General features: G+C 40.2%; 2 protein-coding genes across 4 annotated transcripts in view; one reads left to right on the plus strand and one right to left on the minus strand.

Moving 5' to 3' along the window:
- Positions 1 to 24,763, plus strand: part of cadps2 (Ca++-dependent secretion activator 2) — a 198,404-nt gene extending 173,641 nt beyond the window's left edge. For 2 of the 3 annotated variants that reach the window (XM_082540794.1, XM_082540796.1), the window contains exons 25-27: positions 3,617 to 3,724; positions 18,909 to 19,013; positions 19,660 to 24,763. In XM_082540794.1, the coding sequence (XP_082396920.1) occupies positions 3,617 to 3,724; positions 18,909 to 19,013; positions 19,660 to 19,830 (384 nt within the window). In that variant the 3' untranslated portion in view covers positions 19,831 to 24,763. Of the gene's footprint in view, positions 1 to 3,616; positions 3,725 to 4,138; positions 4,493 to 18,908; positions 19,014 to 19,659 lie in introns of those variants that run through there. The other variant, XM_082540795.1, reaches the window with a different exon arrangement.
- On the minus strand, positions 8,209 to 10,200 carry LOC309710932 (uncharacterized protein). The gene is made up of 2 exons (XM_082540815.1): positions 8,909 to 10,200; positions 8,209 to 8,766 (listed from the first exon to the last, which is right to left on the minus strand). Exons 1-2 carry the CDS (start codon positions 9,527 to 9,529, stop codon positions 8,749 to 8,751), a joined length of 639 nt encoding a protein of 212 aa, XP_082396941.1. The 5' UTR covers positions 9,530 to 10,200; the 3' UTR covers positions 8,209 to 8,748.
- Positions 24,764 to 25,654: the final 891 nt, after the last annotated feature.

Here is a 25,654-nt window from a genome sequence, read left to right on the forward strand (position 1 = left end):
TCCAAATTGCCCATAGGTGTGAATGTGAGTGTGAATGGTTGTCTGTCCCTGTGTGTTGGCCCTGTGACAGACTGGCGACCTGTCCAGGGTGTACCCCGCCTCTCGCCCTATGACAGCTGGGACAGGCTCCAGCGCCCCCCGCGACCCTGAAAAGGATAAGCGGAAGCGATTGGATGGATGGATGGAAGTTAGGAACATTTTCTGACTGTAGGGTTCTGCTAAATCGACTGGTTTTATATAGTGTTTCTCTACCATACCTGAGGACTCAAAGGCTTTATACAATTTGCTTCAGTCATCTAGTCGCACCCATGAATACAAGCACCTTTTTCTGTGTAACTGCTTTCTGTGTAACATTCACACATTCATAGAGCACTTGTCTATATCTGGCATGCAGACTGGAGTAGATGACCTGTTCAACCTTCTGATATTCAGCCACGCCATCAATAGGATTGCTAGATTATTATTGCTATCTTGATAATATGGGTCAATCCATTTAAAACTGTAAATGACCAGAAACATCAAAGGGAAGAGATAACAAATGCACTGAAAGAGGATAGGGAGAATACTAAAGCTACTTAAAAACAGGCAAATTAGGGGAAGTGAATGCAGCTGGGGAACAACAAAGGAGCAAGTAATCAGGGAAATGATACAAGGGGAAGTCAAACTGAACTCAAGGCACGAATAACTATCAAAATAAAGCAGAAAATAAAACATGGTAAGTAAAAAATAATGTTTTTTTCCTGAAATGAAGGAACTTAATACAGGAGAACTGATAAACTATGAATCACCAGAAGACATTCAAAATAAAAAAAATATTACAGCATCAGTTAGAAGCATAAGTGACAAGTTAATACTGGTCAGTATGCATCCACTATAACATGTGCCTTGAAAAAGTTATGAATCTGAAAGTCGTAAGCAATTTTTGGGACCATAGAAAAGATGTTTTTGAGACTGAGATTGGAGATCATTGCTATTGTTCAGTCTTAGGATGATACTGCACTGTGCCAGAAGGAGAACTTAACCCTATCAGAGAAGAATTTCAAATATTCTTAAACAAGGCTCTGAATTTCAAAGTATCAAAAATGAGTTTATTAGAAAACAAATATTATCAAGAAAGAATGAACCTGGTATCAAAATGTAGTTAAAAAGGAGAACTTCAAGTGATTTAACTTATGTTAATAAGTCAACTACCCAGATGTTGTTATGATTCCTGCCACCTCCACCTCTCCAGTAGGGACGATGTAGGGTCATAAAATGGGACTGTGCATCAGAGAGCCAATGCTAAAAGACACATCAAAGGTAAAGGTGGGGATGCAAGTGATATCTGACAAAACTGCATTTCTGAACTGAAATCAACAAAAACCACAGAAACAGTTGCAAAAATAGTTTTGAAATATATTTGCATCAGCATGGGCATGACCTCAAAGTGTCTGCTTGTACACATCAGAGACGATACTCATCTGAGTATCATCTTTTACACTTACCTCCCCAGTCACTCTAGTGCCTTATGAGAATTATGACAGGGTTGTCAGTCAGTGGGCTTGGGTAACTTCTTCAGGATGATTATAACACTCCATTCTCTTCTTTTCATCACACACAACAGTCCCCCTGCAGCCATGTGACCCCACTTTAACCTCTTGTGTCTGCAGGTTTTCTTCTTCAGTAGTCTGTCTGAATTACAGCTAATCGTCTCTGACTGACCCCAGTCTGTCATTCTCTGATAGACCTTTGAAACAACTGCTGAGACAGTTTTTACCAGAAGACATTCAACTTACCAGAGAGGTCACATTATCTTCTTCTAAGAGTTACCGTCAAAGTTGAGAAGCTACAATAATCTAATGACTGCTTGATTTTTTTTCTCTCTTTGGAAAATCACTTGAACAATTAATTTGTCATTTAAGTAGTTGCCAATTAATTTACTGTCAGGCAACTATTTGACGAATAAGTTAATTATTTTAGCTTTGCTGCTCGGGTGTCTGTGTGGGCGCGTGTGTTTAAAAACAGGGATGTATGCTTCATTTGCATGGACCGATGCAGACAAATCACTAAATTGTAATGTCAGGCATAACCTTGGAGGCCCTCACAACTTTGCATATTTTAAAATTATTTGAGAGAACAGTGTGACCTTGTCTGGACTTTGTCCATATTGAGGCTCTTGAAACTTTGTGATATGATTTGATGACTTTTATGCTGTCTTTGATGAAATATTACAATTATAAATATTGAGTCCATATCCAACCTGCCTGTTGACTTTAAGTGAAATCCAGAAGGTTTCTAGTTTTCTTGTGCAGCACAGAAAACAGAATGACAAGTCTCCTCTTGGGCCTAATGCACGTCAGCTCAGAAAACATGGCTGTGAAAGATGTCGAGGCAATTACTATTGGCATTACAGGTGTAATATCTCTGGACAGCATGTCCAGGACAGGATTTTTTTTTCCTTTTTATGATTGAAGCAGCAGGTAACAGTTCCTGAGTGAAAACAATTGTTAGGCTTTGCTTGTAATTGTTGCAGAGAAAATTATTTTAGTAAATCATACACTTTTTATTCACTTCAGAATAAAGAGTACAAGCAAGAGTTTCCAGAACATCTGCGTTTGTCCACTGTGTCAGCCGATCATTTGGAAAGGCACAGACGTATAGAAGTTTTAAATGTGAAAGAAAGACTTCTTGGCTAATGTCAACAGCAGCACAGATTTGTATTACTGAAAACCTGACAATCTAAATGTATTATTCCTGGAACGTCAGTAAGCTGTATTAGCCATTAGTAGTCAGAGTATCCAGGAGAACAGTGGGATGCATGTAGTAGTGCTATTTATTAAGTTAATTAAGGGAAAGTGTTCAGTCGGGTTCAAGTCTGTGCTCTGTCGGGGCCACTCAAGAACATTCACAGAGTGGTCCAGAACCCACTCCTTTATTATCTTGGCTGTGTGTGTAGAGTTGTTGACTTGTTGGAAAATGGTCTACAGACAGTAACTTGGTCTCCATGGCTTGGTTTGTCCTCTGACATGCACTGTTAGCTATGAGACTTTACATTGCCCGGTGTCCTATATGATATATAAGTGCCTATCCAAGTCATGTCCAGTCAACTGAATTTACTACTGGTGGAATTCCAGTAAAGTTGTAAAAACATCTGACAGATGATCAGTGGAAATGGGTATTGTGTGAAGAATGTTGTGGTCGGAAAAAAAAGAATTTAATCCATTACAAGAAAAAGACTGTAAGGTGACAAAATGTGGAACAATTGAAGTGGATGCACTGTGGATCCAAAGTGACCAAACAATCAAAAGATCAGTGCATCAAGGTTTATTCACTAAGAGTATTAGCTTGCATTGCTATTTGTTTTCACGCTGACAATAGTGTTTGGATGTGTGTTCCACCTCGCTGCATTAAACACTCTACATTTCAGAATGTGTGAAGACCTCATCATGCACAACCAGCCAAGTATCTGCAGATTGCAATCTACCATTATTTTTTGAGTTATTCACATTTAATGCCAGTTATGTCTCGTTACAACTTTGTGCTAAAAATACTTTTTGTAACATTGTTTGACATTGTATTTTCATGCTCTACCATCCATGAGTTGCCCTCAGGCCTGCCTTTGTCCTGTGTCCTGCAGAAACCAAGGATGGATCTGGCTGACACTTACACTAGTTTTGTACGACAGAACCAGGACATTCTGCACCGTGGTGTCAGTGATGAGCTCTACATTGAGACCGTATTTGATGTAAGTGCAAGTACTGTTTCCAGTTTGCTGAAATTATGCTCATATTCCTACGTTATTGTTATACATAACTTTCTTTGTTAATCAGTAATTCTGTGTGCAAAAGCCTAAAATAGCAAATTGGTCACGTAAGTACATGTAAAGAAATTCTTTTAAAAATTAGTTTTATTGTTGTGGTTTTTTGTTAGTTTTTCTTTCTTTTTCTTTTTCTTTTTACCAGGATCAGACAAATCCTCTTACTTTTTCTTCATTTAAAATCAAAATGCTCTTCTGAAAGAGTATGCTAAATGATGCAACAGTCATAGATCTATTTGCATGTGATGTAAAAATTATGTAAAAACATTTAAACTATAAATGTAGCTTTCTGTCTTGGGGACATAGTAAGTTAGGTCTAACATTCTCTTCACTATTTCACAGCCAACAGTTGTTTCAGCAAGAATGCTAACGCTTCAAGCAAATCAGCAATAATAAACACCACTCCAAGCCAACTTGACATTTACAAATTTGTTTAAATTGCATACATAGCACAAAATCATAGTGAAAGCAATATCTACAAACTTTACATTGTAAGGTCAATATCCAATAATATTCTCCAAAATTGAGCCCATTCCCTTTGGGCAAGCACTTTGTCATGTTTTAAGGTTTTAAAGGCTTTGTGTGCCATTCAGCTCTTTGCACACATGTTTCTGCTTCATGTGTCTGTTCTTTAAGCACATGCTTTACCTCTGCTGTTTTGCCTGTCTCTTAACTTTCTGTACATTCCTAAAGAAAAACAGGGTCAAGAGTGATGAATTTGTATCTTAAAAAAATCTATTTTTTATTTCTTTCAACAATTTCACTTGTGGGATCAATAAAGTATCCATCTTTCTATCAGGAGAAAATGCTTTTATTCTCTGTTCAGCTGTCACTAAATTGCTGATTTGAATTTACTCTCAGACTTTGTTTATAGAATCAGTTTTTTAATTCCTTTATGCACCTACAGTTGTAGAGCTAGACAATTTTTTATATAGGTGGAGTACTTTTTTTCCATGGCAAATTGCAGAAGGCTGAATAATACATTTTTCAAGTCAGTACTTTTGGAAATAAAACCTTATGCTCTTGAGTGTAGAAATTTTTGATGTAACATTTCCACTGGTTAAAAAATGTAGAACTGTTTCTACTTTTTTTTCCTCTTTTTATTGTTGACAAAGCTCCGAGATGGAGAGCCAGAGGGAAAATATTTTATGAAAATGGCAGCAGGATGTATTTCCAGTTCTATTTGTAAGTGAAGAGTCTCCTAACACACTCCATAATTGGTTGTATGAAATGTACAAAAAAGACAGAATTTTAATCTGCACCCGGGGCCCCCTTGGGCCACCACGTGTTTCTATATGGCGCCACTTACCTGATTAATTTCTTTCATTAACATGAATACTGGGAAATGGTTCCAGTTTGTTTCGGTCTGTTGTTGTTCCTGTGGGTGTGATGTTCACACTCACACCATTGGACGTAAAGCTGCTTTCAGGAGCTGTGTTGTGCTCTGATGGTTAAACCTTCTTCAAAATCAGTGTTGTGGTCAATAATTCAGAATTGAACTTCAAAACCTGCAAACAGTTGATACTCTGCTCTACCACCGGTGGCACACAGAAGTGCTCGCTTAATCACCAGTACCACCGAGAAAACATCTTATTCGTTCCAAGTTCTGTCAGCATCCAAACAGAAGTCCCAGAAAAATGAGGCAGCTTTGTGTACATGTCATTGTGGTTTGCAGGTACACAGTAAGTAAAACTAGATTCCTCAAGCTCAGTAACAGGCAGCATAAACTAATCATTTCAGTTTGTTTGATAAAGACGCACACAAGTCTGCAGCAACGTACAGGCTTAGAATTAAACCCTTAGCTTTCAGAAAAAAAACGTTTATATTTTGATATTTGTTCTCCGATACTCTTTGACTATTTGTACCATTTATGACACGTTTATTATAATAACAATTTTTCCCCTGGTGATATAAAATTAACATGTGATGTATTTCATTTTACCAGTGGCAGGAGCTGCAACTTTCAAAAAGCAAAAAACATTTGCATTAATGTATCCTCAATGTAAAGATGTAAATTTGGCTAGTTCCAAAAAAGGAAGAAAAAGTGTATGTATGTATGTATACAAGCATGCATATGCATATATATATATATATATATATATACACATACACACACACACACACACACGTAAACAAAACAGGCCCCAGTACCTGTTACGGCGGGGTGCGCCGATGTGAATGGAAACAGGACCCAAAAGCAGATGCTGAAAGGCGGAGTTGCTGGCTGAACAGAAGACGATCCTTTATTTGGATGTTGGCACACGAAAAAGCATGAAGCTATGAAAACTAAGAAAACTGTGAACACTCAGAAAACTAAAGGACTAAGAAACTCAGTGAAAATGCGATGACAAACTATGAACACTGAGTAAACTATGATGAAACACTATGGGGATGCAAACAGACGACCTGACAATGACATGCAAAAAACAGAAGGCTTAAATACACACATGAGGTGATCAGGGGAAGTGGAGACACACATGGGAACACAGCTGAACTTAACGACAGGACAGAAGGAGTGAAACTGAATACACTGACCGTGAATACAGACTTTCAAAGTAAAACAGGAAACATGGAGATTAAACAAGACACATGAACCGGGGAGACGTAGTACAGGGGAGATGACATAACTGACAGCATGGACTTGACAATATAAGACACGCAGACATAAACACACGAAGGGCAAGGGAGACTTAATACACGGGTAATATGTACAAATGGCTGGACTGCCTTAGTGACCCTAAACAAAGAATAAACATCAAAATAGGCTAAAACACAAAACACTGGGTCGCACGACCCAGGACCATGACAATACCCCCCCCTCAAGGGCTGGCTCCCGACAGCCCAAAACCGAGAAACCAAACAAAAACAGAAAAACCCCACCCAGGGCGGGAGGCGGGGGACCAGGACGGAGGGACCAGAACAGGAAACAAAATGAACAACAGAACACACAGGAGCACAAGACCAAAATCCAAACAAAGTTCAGGGGGCCGACCCAGAGCCCACAGGCACAAGAGTACACGGGTCACATGGTCGGGGGGCCCACCAGGCGGGCGGCACAGGCGACAGAGCCGGTCCGGAGGCCGGCCGCGCAGAAGGCAGCGGCGGCGACGAAGGCGACGACGGAGCAGTTCAGGGGGCCGGCCGCGCGGAAGGCAGCGGCGACGGAGCAGTGTCAGGCGCACTGGCCGAGGCCCGGTGGACACAGGACCAGACGAGGCTGAAGACTCCGATGAGGCCGGACCGGACGAAGATGAAGACACGGAAGCCGGACCGGACGAAGATGAAGACACGGAAGCCGGACCGGACGAAGATGAAGACACGGAAGCCAGGCGAGGCTGAAGACTCAGAGGCTGCGGCAGGCGAGGCTGAAGACTCAGAGGCTGCGGCAGGCGAGGATGATGATGGAGCTGCGGCAGGCGAGGATGATGATGGAGCTGTGGCAGGCGGCTGAACGGGCTCCTCGGACCCTCCAGCGGAGACGGGAGGCTGAACGGGCTCCTCGGGCCCTCCAGCTGACGTGGCGTGTGGCTGAACGGGCTCCTCGGGCCCTCCAGCTGACGAGGCAGGTTGCTTTTCAAGTTGCAGCAACACACAGCCTATAGTGGGGGAAATGAGTTTGTTTGAGTCCTCAGATAAGGCTGCTGCGGACGGCTGAGATGGCTCCCCCGAGCTCTCAGCAGGTGAAGGTGGTGGCTGAGGAGGGGACCGTGAGGATATCAGAACTGGAGACTGGAAAACTGCAGTCCGAGCTGGCGACTGAACAAAAACAGTCTGAGGCACAATTTTACACTCGTTGAGGGCAGGGGGAAGGCAGTCCTCTGTGCCCACCTCTTTACCACAAGTGTCCATGAACTGAGTGGGATTAATGTCTACAGACCTTGAATCAGCAGTCATAGTGCTAGATTTCTCAGAATGACTGGGTGTCAAGCTGGCCACCTGAATGACGTTCAGGGTGCCGCCTGTGGAAACATCACTTAGCAGTTCTTTATTGGTCTCCACGGTTGAGTCACACACCCTGTTATTTTTAACCTTCACGTCACAGGAACCTACAGTACATAGGACATGAGTTTCCACCTCAGGAACGTTGGCTCCATGAGGTCCAGCAACGGAAGCAACACCTGAAACAGTACTTTGTTTTATTAAGTTATTACCATAGCTTCCGTTATCAGTGGTTGTCTTCTCAGTGGAGCTAAACACAGTGTTCTCTGACTCATAACATGGCTTTGACTGCGTTTCATTCATGGGAGAAGTCATGTCAGCCAACACAGTTTGCTTAACACTTAAAGAATCAGAAATGCAGCCCGAGTTATTCGTTGCTCCTTTAGTGCGATTCATGACCATCTCTAGGTGAGCATATTTAGACGCACAAGACACCGACTTGACCATGAATTCACAGTTTACCGGATCACTAACAGATCTTAAATCCCGAGCAGGATCATTACTGGTCTTCAGAAAAACAGTTTGTAAAGATGGGTTACACTTATTAACCATGGGATCCAGAACATTGATTTCTCGCAACACAGTTACAGGAGCTAAAACAGAGTCAGTCTTTGATTTAACAGCATCATGGACAAGATCCAAGTTCTCTTTGGCTTCTCTCTCAGCTCTATTCAACCTGGTGCTTTGCACAGTACAGCACGATTCAGACAGAATCTCAGACTCTGAGTTGTTAAGCTGCTTTTCTTGAAAAATACTCACATAACTTTGATTCTTAACAGATAAATTTAAACAAGGGCTAGTCACAATGTTACAGTCTCTGGACACTGCGCCAGGGGGTTCGTGATTTGCATTGTGCACTGGTGAAGTTTCATTAATAAACTCTATGGAACAACAGTTCTCAATAGGGTCTATACATGGAGAAGTTAAATTAACACAGTCCGTGGAGGTCTTCCCTTGTGAGTTGACATTGGCTGTCATGCTAGTAGGGCTGCTGCTAGCAGCCTCACTTGCAGTCACATGAACCCCGAACGCTGTGGCAGAAGTAATTTCAGTCTCAGAGCTTGGCTTGGCATGGCTCATTAGTTTATAGCCGGGCCCCTCAACCGGCAACACAGTCTTAATCACAGAACCCTCCTTAGCGGAGACGTGAGGGGCAAAAACAGAGTCACTCACCTCCGTTTGTAGTGCGGCGCGTCGGTGGCGCGCACGCCGCTTTCTCTTGACAGTGGGAGACGGCGGAGCGATGGGTGGAAGTCCCTGGCAGCTCCGGGGACCCCCGAGAGCCAGTCGAGTTCCCCGGAAGGAGTGCTCGTGCTCCGGAATGAGCCATGGCTTCCACCGGAGCTCCTCCTCCAATAGAGCGCTGAGTATAGTCTGACGTTCGTCGTGGTCCAAATCTATGGTGTCCAGCGCTTCCTCGCGTTGGACCGTGGCAAGAGTGTGGCAAGACTGTGACGAGGGTGTGGAAACTGATGAGCTGAGAGGTGGTACCGCTGCGGCGAGTCTCAGCGAACCGACCCGAACCGTCTCAGGCTCGCAAGGCAGCAGCAGTGATTCCTGTTCGTGGTTTTGATGCTGCTGCGGTGGCAAAACCGTGCGAACAAAATCCTGCACATCCTCCGGCAATCCCGCCGCGTAAGCAGGATATGCAGACAAAATCTGTTTTAGCTGGACTCTGGTTGACTCCTTCTCATTCTCCTGTCTGCACGCGGAGTAGCAAATCCACTGTCCGCGGAGAATGGTCACCTGAGTGCTGAACTCAAAAAAATCCTCGCAGACATCCGCTGGGTCCATACTGGTCAGGTCGTTCTGTTACGGCGGGGTGCGCCGATGTGAATGGAAACAGGACCCAAAAGCAGATGCTGAAAGGCGGAGTTGCTGGCTGAACAGAAGACGATCCTTTATTTGGATGTTGGCACACGAAAAAGCATGAAGCTATGAAAACTAAGAAAACTGTGAACACTCAGAAAACTAAAGGACTAAGAAACTCAGTGAAAATGCGATGACAAACTATGAACACTGAGTAAACTATGACGAAACACTATGGGGATGCAAACAGACGACCTGACAATGACATGCAAAAAACAGAAGGCTTAAATACACACATGAGGTGATCAGGGGAAGTGGAGACACACATGGGAACACAGCTGAACTTAACGACAGGACAGAAGGAGTGAAACTGAATACACTGACCGTGAATACAGACTTTCAAAGTAAAACAGGAAACATGGAGATTAAACAAGACACGTGAACCGGGGAGACGTAGTACAGGGGAGATGACATAACTGACAGCATGGACTTGACAATATAAGACACGCAGACATAAACACACGAAGGGCAAGGGAGACTTAATACACGGGTAATATGTACAAATGGCTGGACTGCCTTAGTGACCCTAAACAAAGAATAAACATCAAAATAGGCTAAAACACAAAACACTGGGTCGCACGACCCAGGACCATGACAGTACCGAGCCTTGTGAGGCAATGTAATAAATGTTACTTCTGGTTTTCTAAATGTAAATGCATCTTTGTAGAGAAAAAAATGGAAAGCAGTTTTTGTTTGTTTGTTTTAAATAATGCCTCACTAACCTGACTGTGACTAAACAGGAACGTACTCATTAGAAATACTTGTAACTGCTGTGAATCCAATTTGACCACTAATTCTGGGGTTCTCAAAACATTTTATGCTCATCTTTCAAGTCAGTTTGTGGTTGATATTTTCTGTGCTTTATGTTGTTGTGTAAAATGTTTAATTACAGACAAAAAGTGGATTTAATATGCACACATAAAGACATGCAAACCAAAAACCAAAAATAATTTTGAATAGTATCTGATCTGTTCATAGGAATCTTATATATACAGTAAATGCTTATAAAATCTCTACAAGCAGAGCTCACAGTCAGGTGTTTGCACACACTGATTCTCCTCTTTCGAAGCAGCAGCAGGTTGCTTAGTTCCGAAAACACTGACTGCTTCTGTTGACCTGTTTATCACTTAGAAAACATCAAGAGCTTTTGGCTTGCTCTGCTGGAGCCAAAAACACTTTCACATACCCAGCTATCCATCCGCCTAATCATCCCTCTATCCCACGCTGTCCGTTTTCATAACCTACCGCCCCCACTTGGATTTAGATTTTTAAGAATATTTTAGCAGAAAGTTGTCAAACACGCCTCAGCTCGCCATCATTAGTTAACGCGGCAACTCAGACATGGCGGTTCAGACCTTCATACACATTAGCGGCACGAAGCTGAGCGATGGATTTCTGCCACCCACCGCCTCCTCCGAGAGTTCAGAGTGTTGTGACTGAGGCTCGATCTGCACTGGACTGAATTTTGTGTGTGTGTGTGCGCGTTCGTGTTTGAAAAAGGGAGGTCGAGGAGAGTAAGTCTAATAGAGCTCAGAAGCACCCAGTCATGCGCCAAGAAGGAGGTGACAGCGGGGCCTTGAGGTTTCTCCACTCAGCCCTTCAACATGTATCTCACATACACACACACACACATATGTGCGCACATGCATTTTGTGTGTAAACAAAGAACCAAATCCTTTGTTCGACAGCAGCATCAGACCTCCTGCCAGCAGCAATATGGGTATGCGGTTTCCTTGTTTATATAGAGCTTTGTGAGTCAAAGGCAAATTTATTTACATTTGCCACACCTTTTAAACAAAAGCTTTGTCAACACTGATGGATTTAAAGAAGAGGAAGAAAAAGGCTATGAAAGCAAAGAACACCAAAATGAAAAGATGGGGAATCAACATGAACTGTAAACACACTTAACAGTTTTTTTCCCTTTTGCTTGTGCATGCAAACATCTGTGTTTTTGTGTACAAGTGCTCATCAGGGAGCATCTGTGTGCATCACACACACACACACACACACACACACACACAGTTCTCTGTTCTCGACTTTAGGAGGGAACAACTGACAAACCAAGGACAAACCTGGATACAGTTAAAAATTTATCTCAAAACAGGCTTAATTCAACCTCAGATTTATCCTTCAAAACAAGATAAGATGTTTGAGATTCTTTCTTTTCCCCTTATTTCTGATATTAGTTTCAGTTCAGAAAGAAAACAAAATATTAGATCATTTAATTCTTATGTGAGAAAACATAACATATATTTGTTAAGGAAAAAAGCAGAACTCAACAATTGAAACAAAAAATAGACCCAGAAATAAAACATCTCCGGCATTTTATATACAGGAGTTTACAACTTTATAACCGAGGAACATTTATTGTGCAAAAGTGTGAATATATCTCAAATGTTCAAATCTTTTTGGCACCAGAGAAGCATACACCCATTTCTTCACATAATTTTTACAAGACCAATGCATACCTACTCGTTCCCCTATCCTTCCTGTGCTTATTCCCTCCATCTGTTTTCACTCTTATCCTCTAATCATCTCAATTAAGGACCTTCTTCATTCTCAATTTCCATGATGGTTAATGCGGTTTGCAAGGAAACCAGCAGGCAGCTGATTACTCACTCTAGAAACTCGCCTCCCAGACACTCAAATATACGTTTCCTTGAATGGAGGAGGAGCAGAAAATCAGAGGGTGTCATGCAGTAATTTGAAAATCCTCAAGCATTTGTTAATAATGAGTACAAGGCTGATTAGGATACTATGTGAACTGCAGCATTTAAAAAAGATTGTGAAGGAAAAGGAGGAAGAGAAAATAATAGCAGGATAGAGAATGTGTAAAAAGTATGACAGCAAATTTTAGGAATCACATAGGAGCTGTCAGAGACGGCATAAGGACACAAGCAGACGCACATAAATGAGTTGATGCAAACTAAACTGAAGAATGATGTGCTACAATTTAGGTTAAAAAAAACACATGCTTGCAACATTTTTTTAAATTTAATTAGTCCAGAATAATAGAGGAAAAAACAGCGTAAATAGTCTGAGCTGCAGAGAATAAGCCAACAGGAATTGCAAATTATTGCAAATGCATTTAGCTGTGAGGCAAAGCAGCCATACATCAGTGGTGTGCAGATGTGTGTTAACATGTTAGCAGTCACCAGCAGCACGCGGTGACTTTTACAGAAAGGCAGTCAGCACATATAAAACTGTATTTTTGGAAAATTGTGCATAAAGTAAAATTAATTCAATTAATCAATTTTGTTCAGCATCATATTCTATAAATCACACGTTTGTACCACAAATCTATGAAAAAAATCTGATGTTCACGAGCTCAGAAACATGGGCCTTTTTATATATTATATTGTATATTAGTAACAAAAACTCCGCTGAATTAAAAGGCTTGAGCAGTATGTACCATAGTTAACTATTAATATCTACAGGGAGAATTATGAATGAAAAATTCATCTCCTCATGCTAATTTGTGTCCATGGGGTCTCATTTGTCAGAAGTTTGATTCTAATTATTAACTCGATGCTGTAAAATCGGGGTACAGTCGTTCATCACAGCTTGGATGGCAGCAGCAGTCACGGAAAAACTTGCCTCTGTTTGGGAAGCGCAGATACAGCAGTGATTCTGAGAGGAGGCCCACAGTTTATTTTCCAAAACCAGGACTGGGCTGTTTCAAACTGACAGCGAAAAATGTTTTGCAGTAAACTGGACTAATCAACAGAAGAACCTCAGGCACCGTTGCACTTTTCTGGTAAGTTAAATGTGTGTTTGGGAACTAATCATTAATTAATGTGCTACAGCTAATTAGCTGAGACCATTGTCGGCTGTTGGGGAAAGCCGTGTTCAGTTATTGAATTTGTGCAAACAGTTGCATGTTTCTCTCTCCACATCTGTAAGAACAGTGACACCAGATTTGTTTTTTAAGTGTGGACTTCAGCAACCCGTTATTAATGGTGGATTTAATTAATGCAGGTTTAACAGAAGATGAATTACTGAGAGAATTTAAGATATTCTCACTGCATTCAGCGTTCAGCCTGTAATATCAGTTCTTGCTGATATCCGGTCAAAAACAGCAGATGTCTACAAAATAAAAGAAACAGGATTGCATGGGCTCAAATTGTGGCCATAAATATTTTGTATTTGTAAATCAGAATGCGTAGTTGTGAACTGAGTTTTGTAACGTTGTAAACCAAAATATCAGAAAAATGTATGCTCAGTAAAGCACCCCTCCGACAGCCAAACCCATGTGTTCTCTGATTGGATTGTTAAATTTGTGATTGACATGACATTGACCAATTAGCTGAAAGGAAGAAAAATTGGGTCAAAATTCATACTTGTGAGTTCAAACTCACACACAGCCAGGGAACTTTAGCGCAGAGTTTCACACGTAGTTTTTGCTTTGTATCTGTAACCAGACCTTAACAAAAAAAAGGTGTCTTGTCTAAATAATTTTTTACAAACAAATCTTTTTTACACACAAATTCTCATCTATAGATGCACAAACATAAAATTTTCAGGTATTTTGGTTTACAAGGTTACAAAACTCACAACTCTCACAACAACGCATTTGATTTACAACTACAAAATATTTATGACCACAATTTGAGCCCATACGATTGAAATAACCAAATCTAGCATTTATGTGCTAATGCCAAATGGTAGCATTTGGCATGTTAAGTCCAAATTTGTTTCATTTTTCCATTAAATTTTTAGCACTGACTCTTTGCATTTATCTATGCATTTGATACAGAGTTTGTTTTAAGTACTCTGGTTAAAACGCGATCTGAATTATTCTTATTGAGGTTCTAATTTGAGTTCACCAAGTTACATGTGCAGTACTCTGCACAGCTTACTTCCTTTGGCAGAAATAATATGAAGCATTAATGTATGTTGTCCAGTACTGAGGCAGCTGATCAGAACACCGCTGATCATGCCTCCTATGTTATGTTTGTGTTCCTGCAGTAGCACGACTGAAACTGACTGGAAACCTGCGACATCATCTTTGTCGATCTCAATTTAAAAAAAGTAGCAGCGAGTCAAAGGTAAAATATTATATTGTATAATTAATATATTGTATTGTTCTACTGTTATGCTGATGTCAGCACATCAATAGAACAATTAAACTGAAGAATGGTAAGGGAAGATTCCGAGGTGCATCAAAACAAGGTTTCAGCTTCAAGGGATAAACTTTAGAGTTGACAGTTTGTGATTATTTATTTCTCTTTGTGATTACAGGACTTGCACACTTGGATTCACACCTTGTGACAACAGAGAAATCATCCTATATTCCCACTCTTAATGCTGCATACGTATTCAATATTAGAGTAAATTTTAAATTGATCCAAAATTCAATGATGAAAAAGTATAAAGACTAAATTACCTTATTGTGCAATGTGGTCGCACAAAAGACAGACATCCATGTAAGTATAAAGAAGCATAAAAAAGTAACTCAGTTTGGTGTTTAGGAAAGCTGCTCATCTCGCCAAATTACAAGGCAACTATTGTTGTAATTAGGTGCTGTCTAAGTAAAACTGAACTGAATGTAGTAAGCTGCATGAAGAGGGCACGACATTTTCTCTGACAGCATTAAATAAAACCTGATTAAAGATAAAAGGTCTTCAATTGTATTTTCAACTGAAAACTTTAATCTGTAATTCTTTCATTCTGTGTTTTGCTAATAGTGTATTATTTCCCATGAGTGTGAGTCTTATGTTAAAATCTAAAAATGACAACATTTAATTTCTAGATAATTCTGATATTTGCAGTAACTCTGGGCCTCAGTGTAAGCGTGCAGCTGATTTCATCTGTCCTAAATATGATAACAAAAACTAAGGAGGGCTGAATCATTCAAACATATAGACTAGGAGTGTAACACAGGTGTGTAGCATCGCTAACTAGCTAGCAACAAACCTGTAGCAAAGTGTGTAAGCTTTTTATCTAACTTTTGGCCCTCTCAATGGTGAGACCAAAAAAATCATTTGCTTGAGCTGCCAGTTAAGGTGGTTGAGACATCCATGACATGTTATCGATGAAGTGGCTCAGGGATGGAGGAGAACCCTAGGCAGGCCCTCGACCTACTGGAGAAATCTCGGTTACCTCAGTAATGCCTTGGGTACCCCCTTGGAAGAGCTGGAGCTGGGGGTTGGAGGTTCGGAGGTCTGAGCATCTTTGCCTAGCTTGCTACCGACATGACCATTCTTCCAGAACCGCTTGTAAGGTCAGAAAGTGATATTGCACAAAAAGGCCTGACTGTGCTCTAATTTATCTCAAAGGTATTGTCCAAAAGTGGTGTTCAGGCCAGTCAAGTTTTCGCATGTTAAACTCACTCATCCATGGTCTTTACAACATTGTTTTGTGAACTGGTGCGCAGTCATGTTAGAACAGATGGAGGCCATCCAAACTGTTCCCACAAAGTTGGAAACATGAAATTGTCAAAAAGTTCTTGGTATGTTGAATCCTTAAGAGTTCATTTCACTGGAACTAAAGTGCCGAGCCCGACTCCTGATTATTAGTTGTTTCAAAACCTTCACAAGTTTTAAATTTGCAGCCAATCGCAGAGCCAGCCAGCCAGCCTTCATTCAGTCTGTTGGTGTCACCAGCACCAATGCTGCTCCCCAAGAAGAACCGTCATCATCTAGTCCAACAGTAATGTATACAGCAGTGCAAAATTTAGTTCTCATTTGATCAGCTTACAGTTATTTTTAAAAATTATTTAAAGATAAATTATTTTAAAAATAGCTATTTAGGTCTCCCATCTTCTTGTGGTAAATCGATTGGTTCTCGTACAGTGCTTTTCTACTCTACTGCAGCACAATTTGGCAAGCTCATTTTTGCAATGTAAAATTCTTGATTAAATAAGAAGTTAATTTTCTTTTAAAAGCATATAATTTTTCACCATTTGATTACTTTCCAGATGAAAAGATAAGACTTTTAAAGAGAGAAAATGCTTTAATGCAGCCTGGGCAGAAAAATAATCAAATCAGGAACGGTGACTGAACTTAAACCCTAATTTTTAAGTTTGTATTTTGTTGCATTTCCTCGAGGCTAAGCTACTTAGACTGAGTGAAAAACTTATTACTTTGGTATAATTGGGAGCCAGGATGTAGGAGGTTACAGGTTGCTTTCACAATAGAATGAATCAAATATTTGCATGACAGCTGCGTAATCATGGATGTGTTTTGGCTTTTGTCAAGTGTGTGAAAAACCTTTGGACTGTTTTTCTCTCTTAAATGGGAAGGTAATTACAGTCCTTGCCATTGTATAGAATTAAGTCAGCGGTGATCTCTCAGAGCAGATCTGAATATACGGGTCATTACTGTGTCAGAGCAATTTCCGCAAGTATTCTTGTAAGACTGGTAACTGAATAAAGCCACCCAGTGTGTGCATTTTACCAGCAGCATTTTGAATGTTTCTGTAAGTGAGGATTGCTCTTTAGGTGAGAAAAGGTGTGTTTGATTTTCCTGCAGCTGTGGCTTGTTGGTGGAAGGTGTGAAGGAAGATCATTTAATGAACATTACAAAGAAGGAACCTGATTTTTTTCCAACTCTTTGAAGTTCAAAGCAGAGCCCTGAACTCTGTCCTCGTATTCAGGACTTCACCAGTAAATTGGTACCTTTGAATAAATAAATGTTTTACCCTCTTTGAGTTTTGCACTTTTGTTAGCACATGTCCTTTGACCTTACATTGTGGTGTTGCTAGCTGAATTAAAGCAAGGCATTTTAGATCTGTCAACAAGCAAACGGCTAACACGTAAACGAATCTGAAGGTGAACACACAGGTATGAAAACCATAAACTGTTCTTGTTCAGAGTATCTGTAGCTAAATTAACATAGTATAGTTTTTATTAGTATCTTTTCAGGGGTTTGGCTGCAACTGAAAAGAAAAATGTTTAAAGATGCTCCTCAGAGTATTTTCTTGGCCTTATTGACTTCAAAAACAGACTTGAAAAAGCTTTCTCCAGGAATGTGCTCTACCAGTCAAAGGTCACTTTATACATACTACAAAATCCAGTACACAGATCTTCACATGGTTTATTCATTTTAATGCTGCAAAGTCATGTACGTTTGCAGTGACTTTGTAAAATGTTGCATGTTTTATAAAGTCCTGTGCGTGTTTGTACATTGACCTACAAAAAATACAAGGAATTACAATAGTTCAATTGTGAAGAAACAAAGGCATGAATAATCATTTCTAATTCCGATTCAGTAGAAAGCAGGTGAGAGAGAGCCTGGAGGTGCCTGAGATGGAGGTATTCTCTGGAGAGAAGAGGAATAAAAATCAGTAGGAGCAAGGCAGAATATGTGTGTATGAATAAAAAGGAGATAGTTGGACAGGTGAACATGCAAAGAGTCGATATAGTGAAGGCAGGTGAGTTTAAACATTTGAGGTCAACCTTCCAAAGCAAGGGGCAGTACACAAGAGATGAACAGGAGATTCCAGGCAGGGTGGAACAGGTGGAGACTTACAAGATGGTAGTGAGACCTGCTATGATCTGTGGTTTGAAAATGGTGGTGACACTAACAAAAAGCTAGGAGACAGAGCTGGAGGTGGTAGAGCTGAAAATGTCAAGGTTTTCCTTGGAAGTGGTCAGCATAGAAGGGATTAGAAATGAATACATCAGAGGAACGGCCTGAGGTTGAGCAAAATTCGAAAGGTAAGGCTGAGATGGTTTGGACATTTGCAGAAAAGGGATGATGGATATATTGAACAAAGGATGCTAAATATGGAGCTGCCAAGCAGGAGATGGAGAAGAAGAAAACCACACAGAAGATTGATGGTTGTAGTGAATGATATGAAGAGGACTAGTGTGACAGAGCAGGATACTAGTGATAGGGTGAAATGGAGTCACCCCTATCAAGTCAGGCAATAACACTGAGGTAGTCATCTGATCTCAACCTAATATAGTATGTGTTTTGGTTGTTAAATACAAAAACTTGTGTTGTTCATCAGGTCTGGACTTCATGCACTCATAGAAAGCAAACGATTTTGATCCAATTTATTTAAAATTTTTCAATTACTTTTGAATCTCTGACGATCAGCACTTTGTAGAAAAATGGCTGTAATTTCTAAATACTCAAATCAATGCTTATTTTAGCCCCCTTGAAACAAAGCATTTCTGCATTTCAAAAACATCCTGATTGATTGATTTAAAATCTACTTTTGTCATTGTCCGGTGTTGAAGCAGCCAAACTGATAAATATTTAGAGCTGATAGTTTGGGCCTTCGACTTATCCCTAGCTATTGTTTTCTCTTCTCATAATTATCTTTGTCCTGTTTGGTTTGTTTCTGTTTCTTATAGCAATGGTACACTGACTCCATGAGGGCGATATGTGTTTGGCTCACTGACAGACTGGACCTGCAGCTGCACATGTATCAGCTGAAAACACTCATCAACATTGTTAAGGTAAATAAACGTGAAGTATGTAAGAGAGACCAAGCCTAACCATTTGATAGACAAAGAAGTCCATTTTTCCAAAAGGGATTGTTTGTCATTCAAAATGACCTATTGCGTTCAGCTACCACATTTTAAGCCATCTTTTCTTTTTAAAAAAAAATGGAGTGAATCACCCGAGACTGGCTCCATTCAATTAAAGGAACATCTTAGAATCTGGCTTATTTGTGCAAAAAGAGTCAGATCTGACAAAAAGGGAAAGGAAGAAATAATAAAGACATTGACGTGTCCTTGTAAGTAGCAGTGTGAAGAGGCGGGGAGACGTGAAGGGAAAAAAATGCTCAACTGTGGGCTGTTGTTGCTTCCAGCTCTCTTTGTCTTTTCATTGGTTGCTAATATACAGAGTTTAACTTGAAAGCAATGAGACAATGAATTATAATAGCCCTCATGTAAGGTGCAAACATTATTCCTTGCATGCTATCGTCTGTCGCCCTGGTATGGCACATAAAAGACTGCACGTCCTTGGGCCTCAGTCTTCCTGTTTTTGTCCTTTCGAACAGTGAATGGCACACACCTTATCCTGCTTAATACATTCCAGAGATGGTTTCTGAATTTTTTTTCTATTCCTTCTCTTTTTATCTTCTTCTCACCTCAACAGAAGACCTATCATGACTTCAGGTTGCAGGGAGTCCAGGACAGCACACTGAACATCAAAAGCTATGAAACCATCTACAACAGGCTGACGATGGAGGAGGCTACTGTGGCTGTCAAGGCAGGTGATGGCCTACGGGGCATCAGCACGAGAGACAGTGATGTAGAGGATGACTAAACACACATCTGCACACAACCGGTTACTGCTTGATTATCACCCTTTGTAATGGACATTCAATTGCAGTCTGTGACACACTACTACGCTTCACTAAGTAGTTCACACAAAGCTGAAAGAATAGTTAACAGATTTTTTTTTTTCTTGTACTGTGGCTGAAATATTGCTGTGGTGTTTCAACAAAGACAAGTTATCAATTAGTGCTAGATTGCATTGGCCAGAGAGATGCTCTATTCTGCTGTAGTTGTTTTGCTAACAGCTCATCAACAACTGTTGACACTCTTGGCATTCAGAAACCTCTAAGTTTTGGTTGTACATCTCCATGGTATTTTCTCCACTGTTTCAGTTCTTGTCTGATTTACAATTATATACAATTTATTTCTATAACATAGTGATGCACAACATGTGCACATATGTTAGAATTCTTGAAATCAGTAAATAAAAAGACATAAATCTAAAGTAAATGTAGTGAGATGCAGTATTTTTTTCTGAAATGTAATAAGGTACAAAAGGGGTCAAATGGGTCAAAAATTAGATGTACAAATAGACTCAAGGACAGCTGGAGTTTTCAATGGTGGTTTGAGGGAAAGTATCTCAAAATTTTTAATCCTTTTGAGTCACACCAGTTGATAACGTACCAAACTTTCTATATTAATAATTTGCAAATTTGGCATATGGAGGGGAGGGCTAAACACAAAAAATACCTAATGAGAGCTTATCATTTCCTTATAGCTAAAAATTGGTTACTGATTCCCCCGTTTCCACTACATAGCCAAGTTTGAAACTATGGAGCTTTTTAGCCACTACTGATGAACCATCCTGGTAGGTATAGTTCACTGCAGGTAGCTGTACTATATAGTGTTTATATGTAATATAGAGTTTACACACATTCACACAAATATGCAATATGAGATGCTATGAGTGTTTTCCAGTCCACCTCATGATAGAGCTAACAACACAATAACCAGTCGTAGTAAAGGAGGTGAGTAGTCTTACTTCATTATAGGGGTGACTGTAGGCAAGGAGGTACAGTCACCCAATTGGAAGTATGGTGGTTCCATCCCTGGCTACTCTAGCCCAGCGGTCCCCAACCCCCGGGCCTCGGACCGGTACCGGTCCGTGAGTCGTTTGGTACCGGGCCGCGAGAGTTGAGGCTCAGGTGTGAAATGTATAGTTTTCAGGGTTTTTATCGGTTTTCAGCGTTATTTTTGTTATCGTTTTTATCCTTTTATCGGTTTTCCTGGGTCTTTTCACGTGTGTTATGAATAAATCTTCTTTTTTTCTGTACCGGTACTAGTTTTATTTTGTTGTATTTATCCGCGACACCTTAAAGGCCGTTCCGTGAAAATATTGTTGGGCATAAACCGGTCCGTGGCGCAAAAAAGGTTGGGGACCGCTGCTCTAGCCTACATGCCAAAGTATCCTTGGGCAAGATACTCAACCCCAAGGTGCTCTCCGATTTTGGTCATCAGAGTATGAATGTGTGTGAATGATAGACAGAGCGCACTAATGCATTAGATGTGACTATCAGTGTTTCCCAGATTCTCTGCGGTTTGATTTATGGACATACAGCCATGCTCTGGTGCAACTTTGTATAGTAAAGCTTAGCAATTGGAGGCGCTTTCTATTATGTCTTTGCTCACAGCTGTAGCCTAACGTTGGAAATGCCCTGTACCCCAGATTAAAACAAAATGTTTGCTAGTTATTTATTCCCTTCAGCCATTTGCTGCATTATACAGTACATCCTATAATGATTCTACTTTCATGTAAAAATTGCTAAGCTAATAGCTCATTTCTCCCTTCATGGTAAGTGAATGGACACATTCAACTGGTACTGAAGTAATGCATTTTTAGGGGTGTGGCTACATGTAGATGCTGACAAAGGCACATGTAGCTCGTCTTTGCTTAGGTTTCACATCAGCAAATTTAAGTTACTGATGTCTTGATGCATCATCCAGGTAAGGAAAACCCCAAAAGTTGTTTCTGTTCATCTGGACGTAGCGTTTGTAGTTGAAGATTTCATCACTCATCTAAGTGACTTCTTCAGTCTCAGCTGAATGCAGCTTTCCCCAACCTTATAAACAGTACATTTAGATAATGACTGAAACTGATCAGTGGATGTTGATCAATGGTTATGGCAATTTGTATATTAATGGTCAAGAAACTGATTTCACAGCCCAGTTTTCATCAGTAGGGTTTCAGTGGACCACTGAAATGACAATTGAACATTAACTCTCAAGTGATCAAGCTACTTAAGACTAAAATGATCAAATGGGGTCATTTCATCATTGGGAAGGTCAATTGTGTCCAAGTTTCAACCACCAGGTGATCTTGCAGCATTTTGAGGTAGTCCTTCTTGTTCCATCCGCTTTGTGCACCAGTGCCATTGTACCAGTACCACTGGCTGCAGAATAGCCCCAGAATAATGGCATGCTTCAATGCCATCATACTCTTTAGCCCCAGAGCATGCTTGACAGTTGATACAGTATATTTAATTTTGAAAGCCTCACAGTTACTCCTCCAAGTATACCTGTTATCGTTCATATCATTGTGGCCAAATAGCTCTATTTGTTTCGTCTGGCCATAAACCTTTCTCCAAAAGGCATTTGGGTTGTGCATGTGGGCAGCTGTGAATTTTAGCAAATTCCAACTGTATATTTAACGTAGCTTTCCATTGTCCTTGCCACACCAGTGAGCCAATTCCTGTTTAAAAAACAAAACAATATCATACATAATAATTTCCATGCTTAAATGCTTATAAATTATGTTGTGCAATTTAAAATGTGATTTGTAGTCATCCTTCAAGAGCCAAGCTTCAATGTTTAAAGTTCATGTCAGAAGCTCTGCTACATACTGATTTCAGTGTATTCTTCAGATCAAATGTTTGCAATAATCTGCCAGTTAATTTAACCCTCTGATCATGTTTGTGTCGGTCCTAGTCCTGGGTCTTTTACCCAGCGGTTTGAATTTTAAGATATTTCGAGTTTTTACTGTGAACTCATGATTTGCTCTTTTGGATGTTGAGACCTAACTTATATCATAGCTCTTCATCTCTGTATCTACACCGAGTTCCAAATTATTATGCAAATTGTGTTTAAGTGTCATAAAGATTAAATAAGTTGTTTTTCAATTAAACTCATGGATGGAATTGTGTCTCAGGGATTTGTGGATCACTGAATTAATCTCGGAGACCTGTGATCATGAGTTTGACGGGTGAGCTCAATTAAAGGAAAAACCACTAAAGAAGGATGTTCCACATTATTAAGCAGACCACCATTTTCAAGCAATATAGGAAGGAAAAAGGATCTCTCTGCTGTTGCATGAAATAGTTGAATGCCTTGGACACATAATGAAAACCTTAGATATTTCACAAAAATTTAAGCATGATCACCATAATGTTAAGAGATTTGTGGCTGAGTCAGAGCACACACGGGTTCATGCAGATAAAGGCACAATGAGGAAGGTTTCTGCCAGACAAATACTTCAGATTAAGAGCAGCTGCTAAAAGGCCATTACAAAGCAGCAAACACATATTTGAATCTGCTGGTGCCTCTGGAGCCCTGCAAACATCAAGGTGTAGGATCCTCCAGAGACTTGCAGTTGTGCATAAACCACCCCTAACTAATGCTCACAAGCAGAAACAGCTGCAGTGGGCCCAGAACTACATGAAGACTAATTTTCAAACATTCTTGTTAACTGATGAGTGCCGTGCAACCCTGGATGGTCAAGACGGATGCAGTGGTGGATGGTTGGTAGACAGCCACCATGTCCCAACAAAGCTGCATCGTCAGCAAAGAGGGGGTGGAGTCATTTTTTGAGCCGGAATCACAGAGAGAGAGCTGGTCGGCTCCTTTAGGGTCCCTGAAGGTGTCAAAAGGACCTCTGCAAAGTATGTGGAGTTTCTGACTGACCACTTTCTTCCATGGTAGAAAGAGAAGAACTGTGCCTTCTGCAACAAAATCACCTACATGCAAGACAGTGTCAAATGTCATGCTGCAAGGAATACCTGTGCATCATTGGCTGCTATCAGCATAAAAGGAGAGGAACTCATGGTGTGTTCCCCATTCTTCCCTGACTTCAATGCTCTTAAGAACCTTTGGAGCATCCTCAAACAAAAAAATATGAGGGTGGGAGGCAGTTCACATCCAGACAGCAGCTCTGGGAGGATATTCTGACATCCTGCAAAGACATTCAAGCAGAAACTTTCCAAAAACTCACAAGTTCCATGGATGCAAGAATTGTGAAACTGCTATCAATAAAGGGTTCCTATGTTAATATGTAACTTGACCTGTTAAGATGCTTTTGATTGAAATGGCTTTTGATTTCACTAAAATTGATCTACTAATGCTGCAAATTCGACAAATGGCCATTTACAATTCTCTATAACCTATAAAATGTTTTGTGTTCGTAATAATTTGGAACAGTGCATTTTAAGTTTTTTATTTTTGAAAACATACTGTTTTCATTGGGAGGTTTGTTCAGTAACATTTGAATTATACTCTAACGGTTGATGACTCGAATATTATGCCGACTGCCATTTGAATCGACTATTTAGGAAAATCAGAGAAACATATTATTTGCATAATAATTTGGAACACGGTGTAGTCCTTTCAGTATGATAGTGTTAGTCATGTCTCCATGTTTATCTCTGTCACTGTGTGAAGTTCACGTCTTAATCTTATTTTGATAGTTCCTTGTCTTGTGCGTGTTGTGTGAAGTTTTGCTTCCCCTTTTCTCGTTAGTTATTCTGTTCACCTGTCTTGTTTTGCCCAGCTGTTGCCTCCCAAATTTTCTTGTGTGCAGTTGAGTCCTAGTTGTTTTGTCCTCCCTTACATTTTTTTCCCTCAATGATTTGTGTATTTGATTAATTGTTCCTGGTTTCCATCTTGTTTGTTTTGTAAGTTCTTAAGTAATAAAGCTGGTATATTTCTGTTAAGTTTTGCTAAATTTTCCAGTTATTTTTAAATGCATGAAATATCAAAATATATATATAAAAATAGACTGAATTGACACGTAAAATGTAAGATAACATGTAAAACCTGTAACTGTGAATAACCTTAGACTCCTGGGGACGATTTGTTTAATTCCTTTTTTTTATTTTCATGCTATTTCGGCTGTACTGAGTGAATATAGCTAATATTTGCCAGAATATATGGATTTTTATTTTCTTTTATAATTGTTTTGTCAGTTCTTTAAATTGGCTTAAAATAGTTAAAGACAGAAAGACTGCTACATCCCAGCAGCCAGAGGTTGGATCCCAGAACCTACACACCATGACACAATTTGTGCACTATTGCTGATGGATGACACTCAAACTGTGGCCATGACAAACCTGCATGGGAAACACTCAGCAGCTTATGTTGACACACATGGAGGGCAGGCTTGCATAGGGACGCTCATTTTGGACAATGTTTACAGGTCAAAAAAATCTAATCAATTCAAGTCTGCAGCGTGCCACTGCAATCCCCTCTCGTCAGCAAATGTAAGGGCAGTGTGACTTTTGCACAGATGGAAAGAGAAGAGCTGGCAGCACCATGTGTGAACCTTACATGCAAAAACCACAGCCTGTCCATTTGCAGCCTCTGCCCCACCTCAGCTGGAGTCCCTCTTCTTTAAAGGGTTCAAATCCAAAAGCTATAATTAATATTTGATATATTTAAAGTGGAAAATCTTTGTGGGAAGGTGGCATTTTTCTGCTAGGTCCTTGAGTGTCAGTTTTTGTAAAAAAAAAAAATAATAATAAATTTGACACTGTTGAAAAAATAAAACTGCATGGATAATCATGTACTCCTTAAATGTATTTTATCAAAATCATTTTGTTGTAGTG

The sequence above is a fragment of the Aulonocara stuartgranti genome (assembly GCF_965226115.1).
Source record: "Aulonocara stuartgranti genome assembly, chromosome: 7".
In the NCBI taxonomy this organism is placed as follows: domain Eukaryota; kingdom Metazoa; phylum Chordata; class Actinopteri; order Cichliformes; family Cichlidae; genus Aulonocara; species Aulonocara stuartgranti.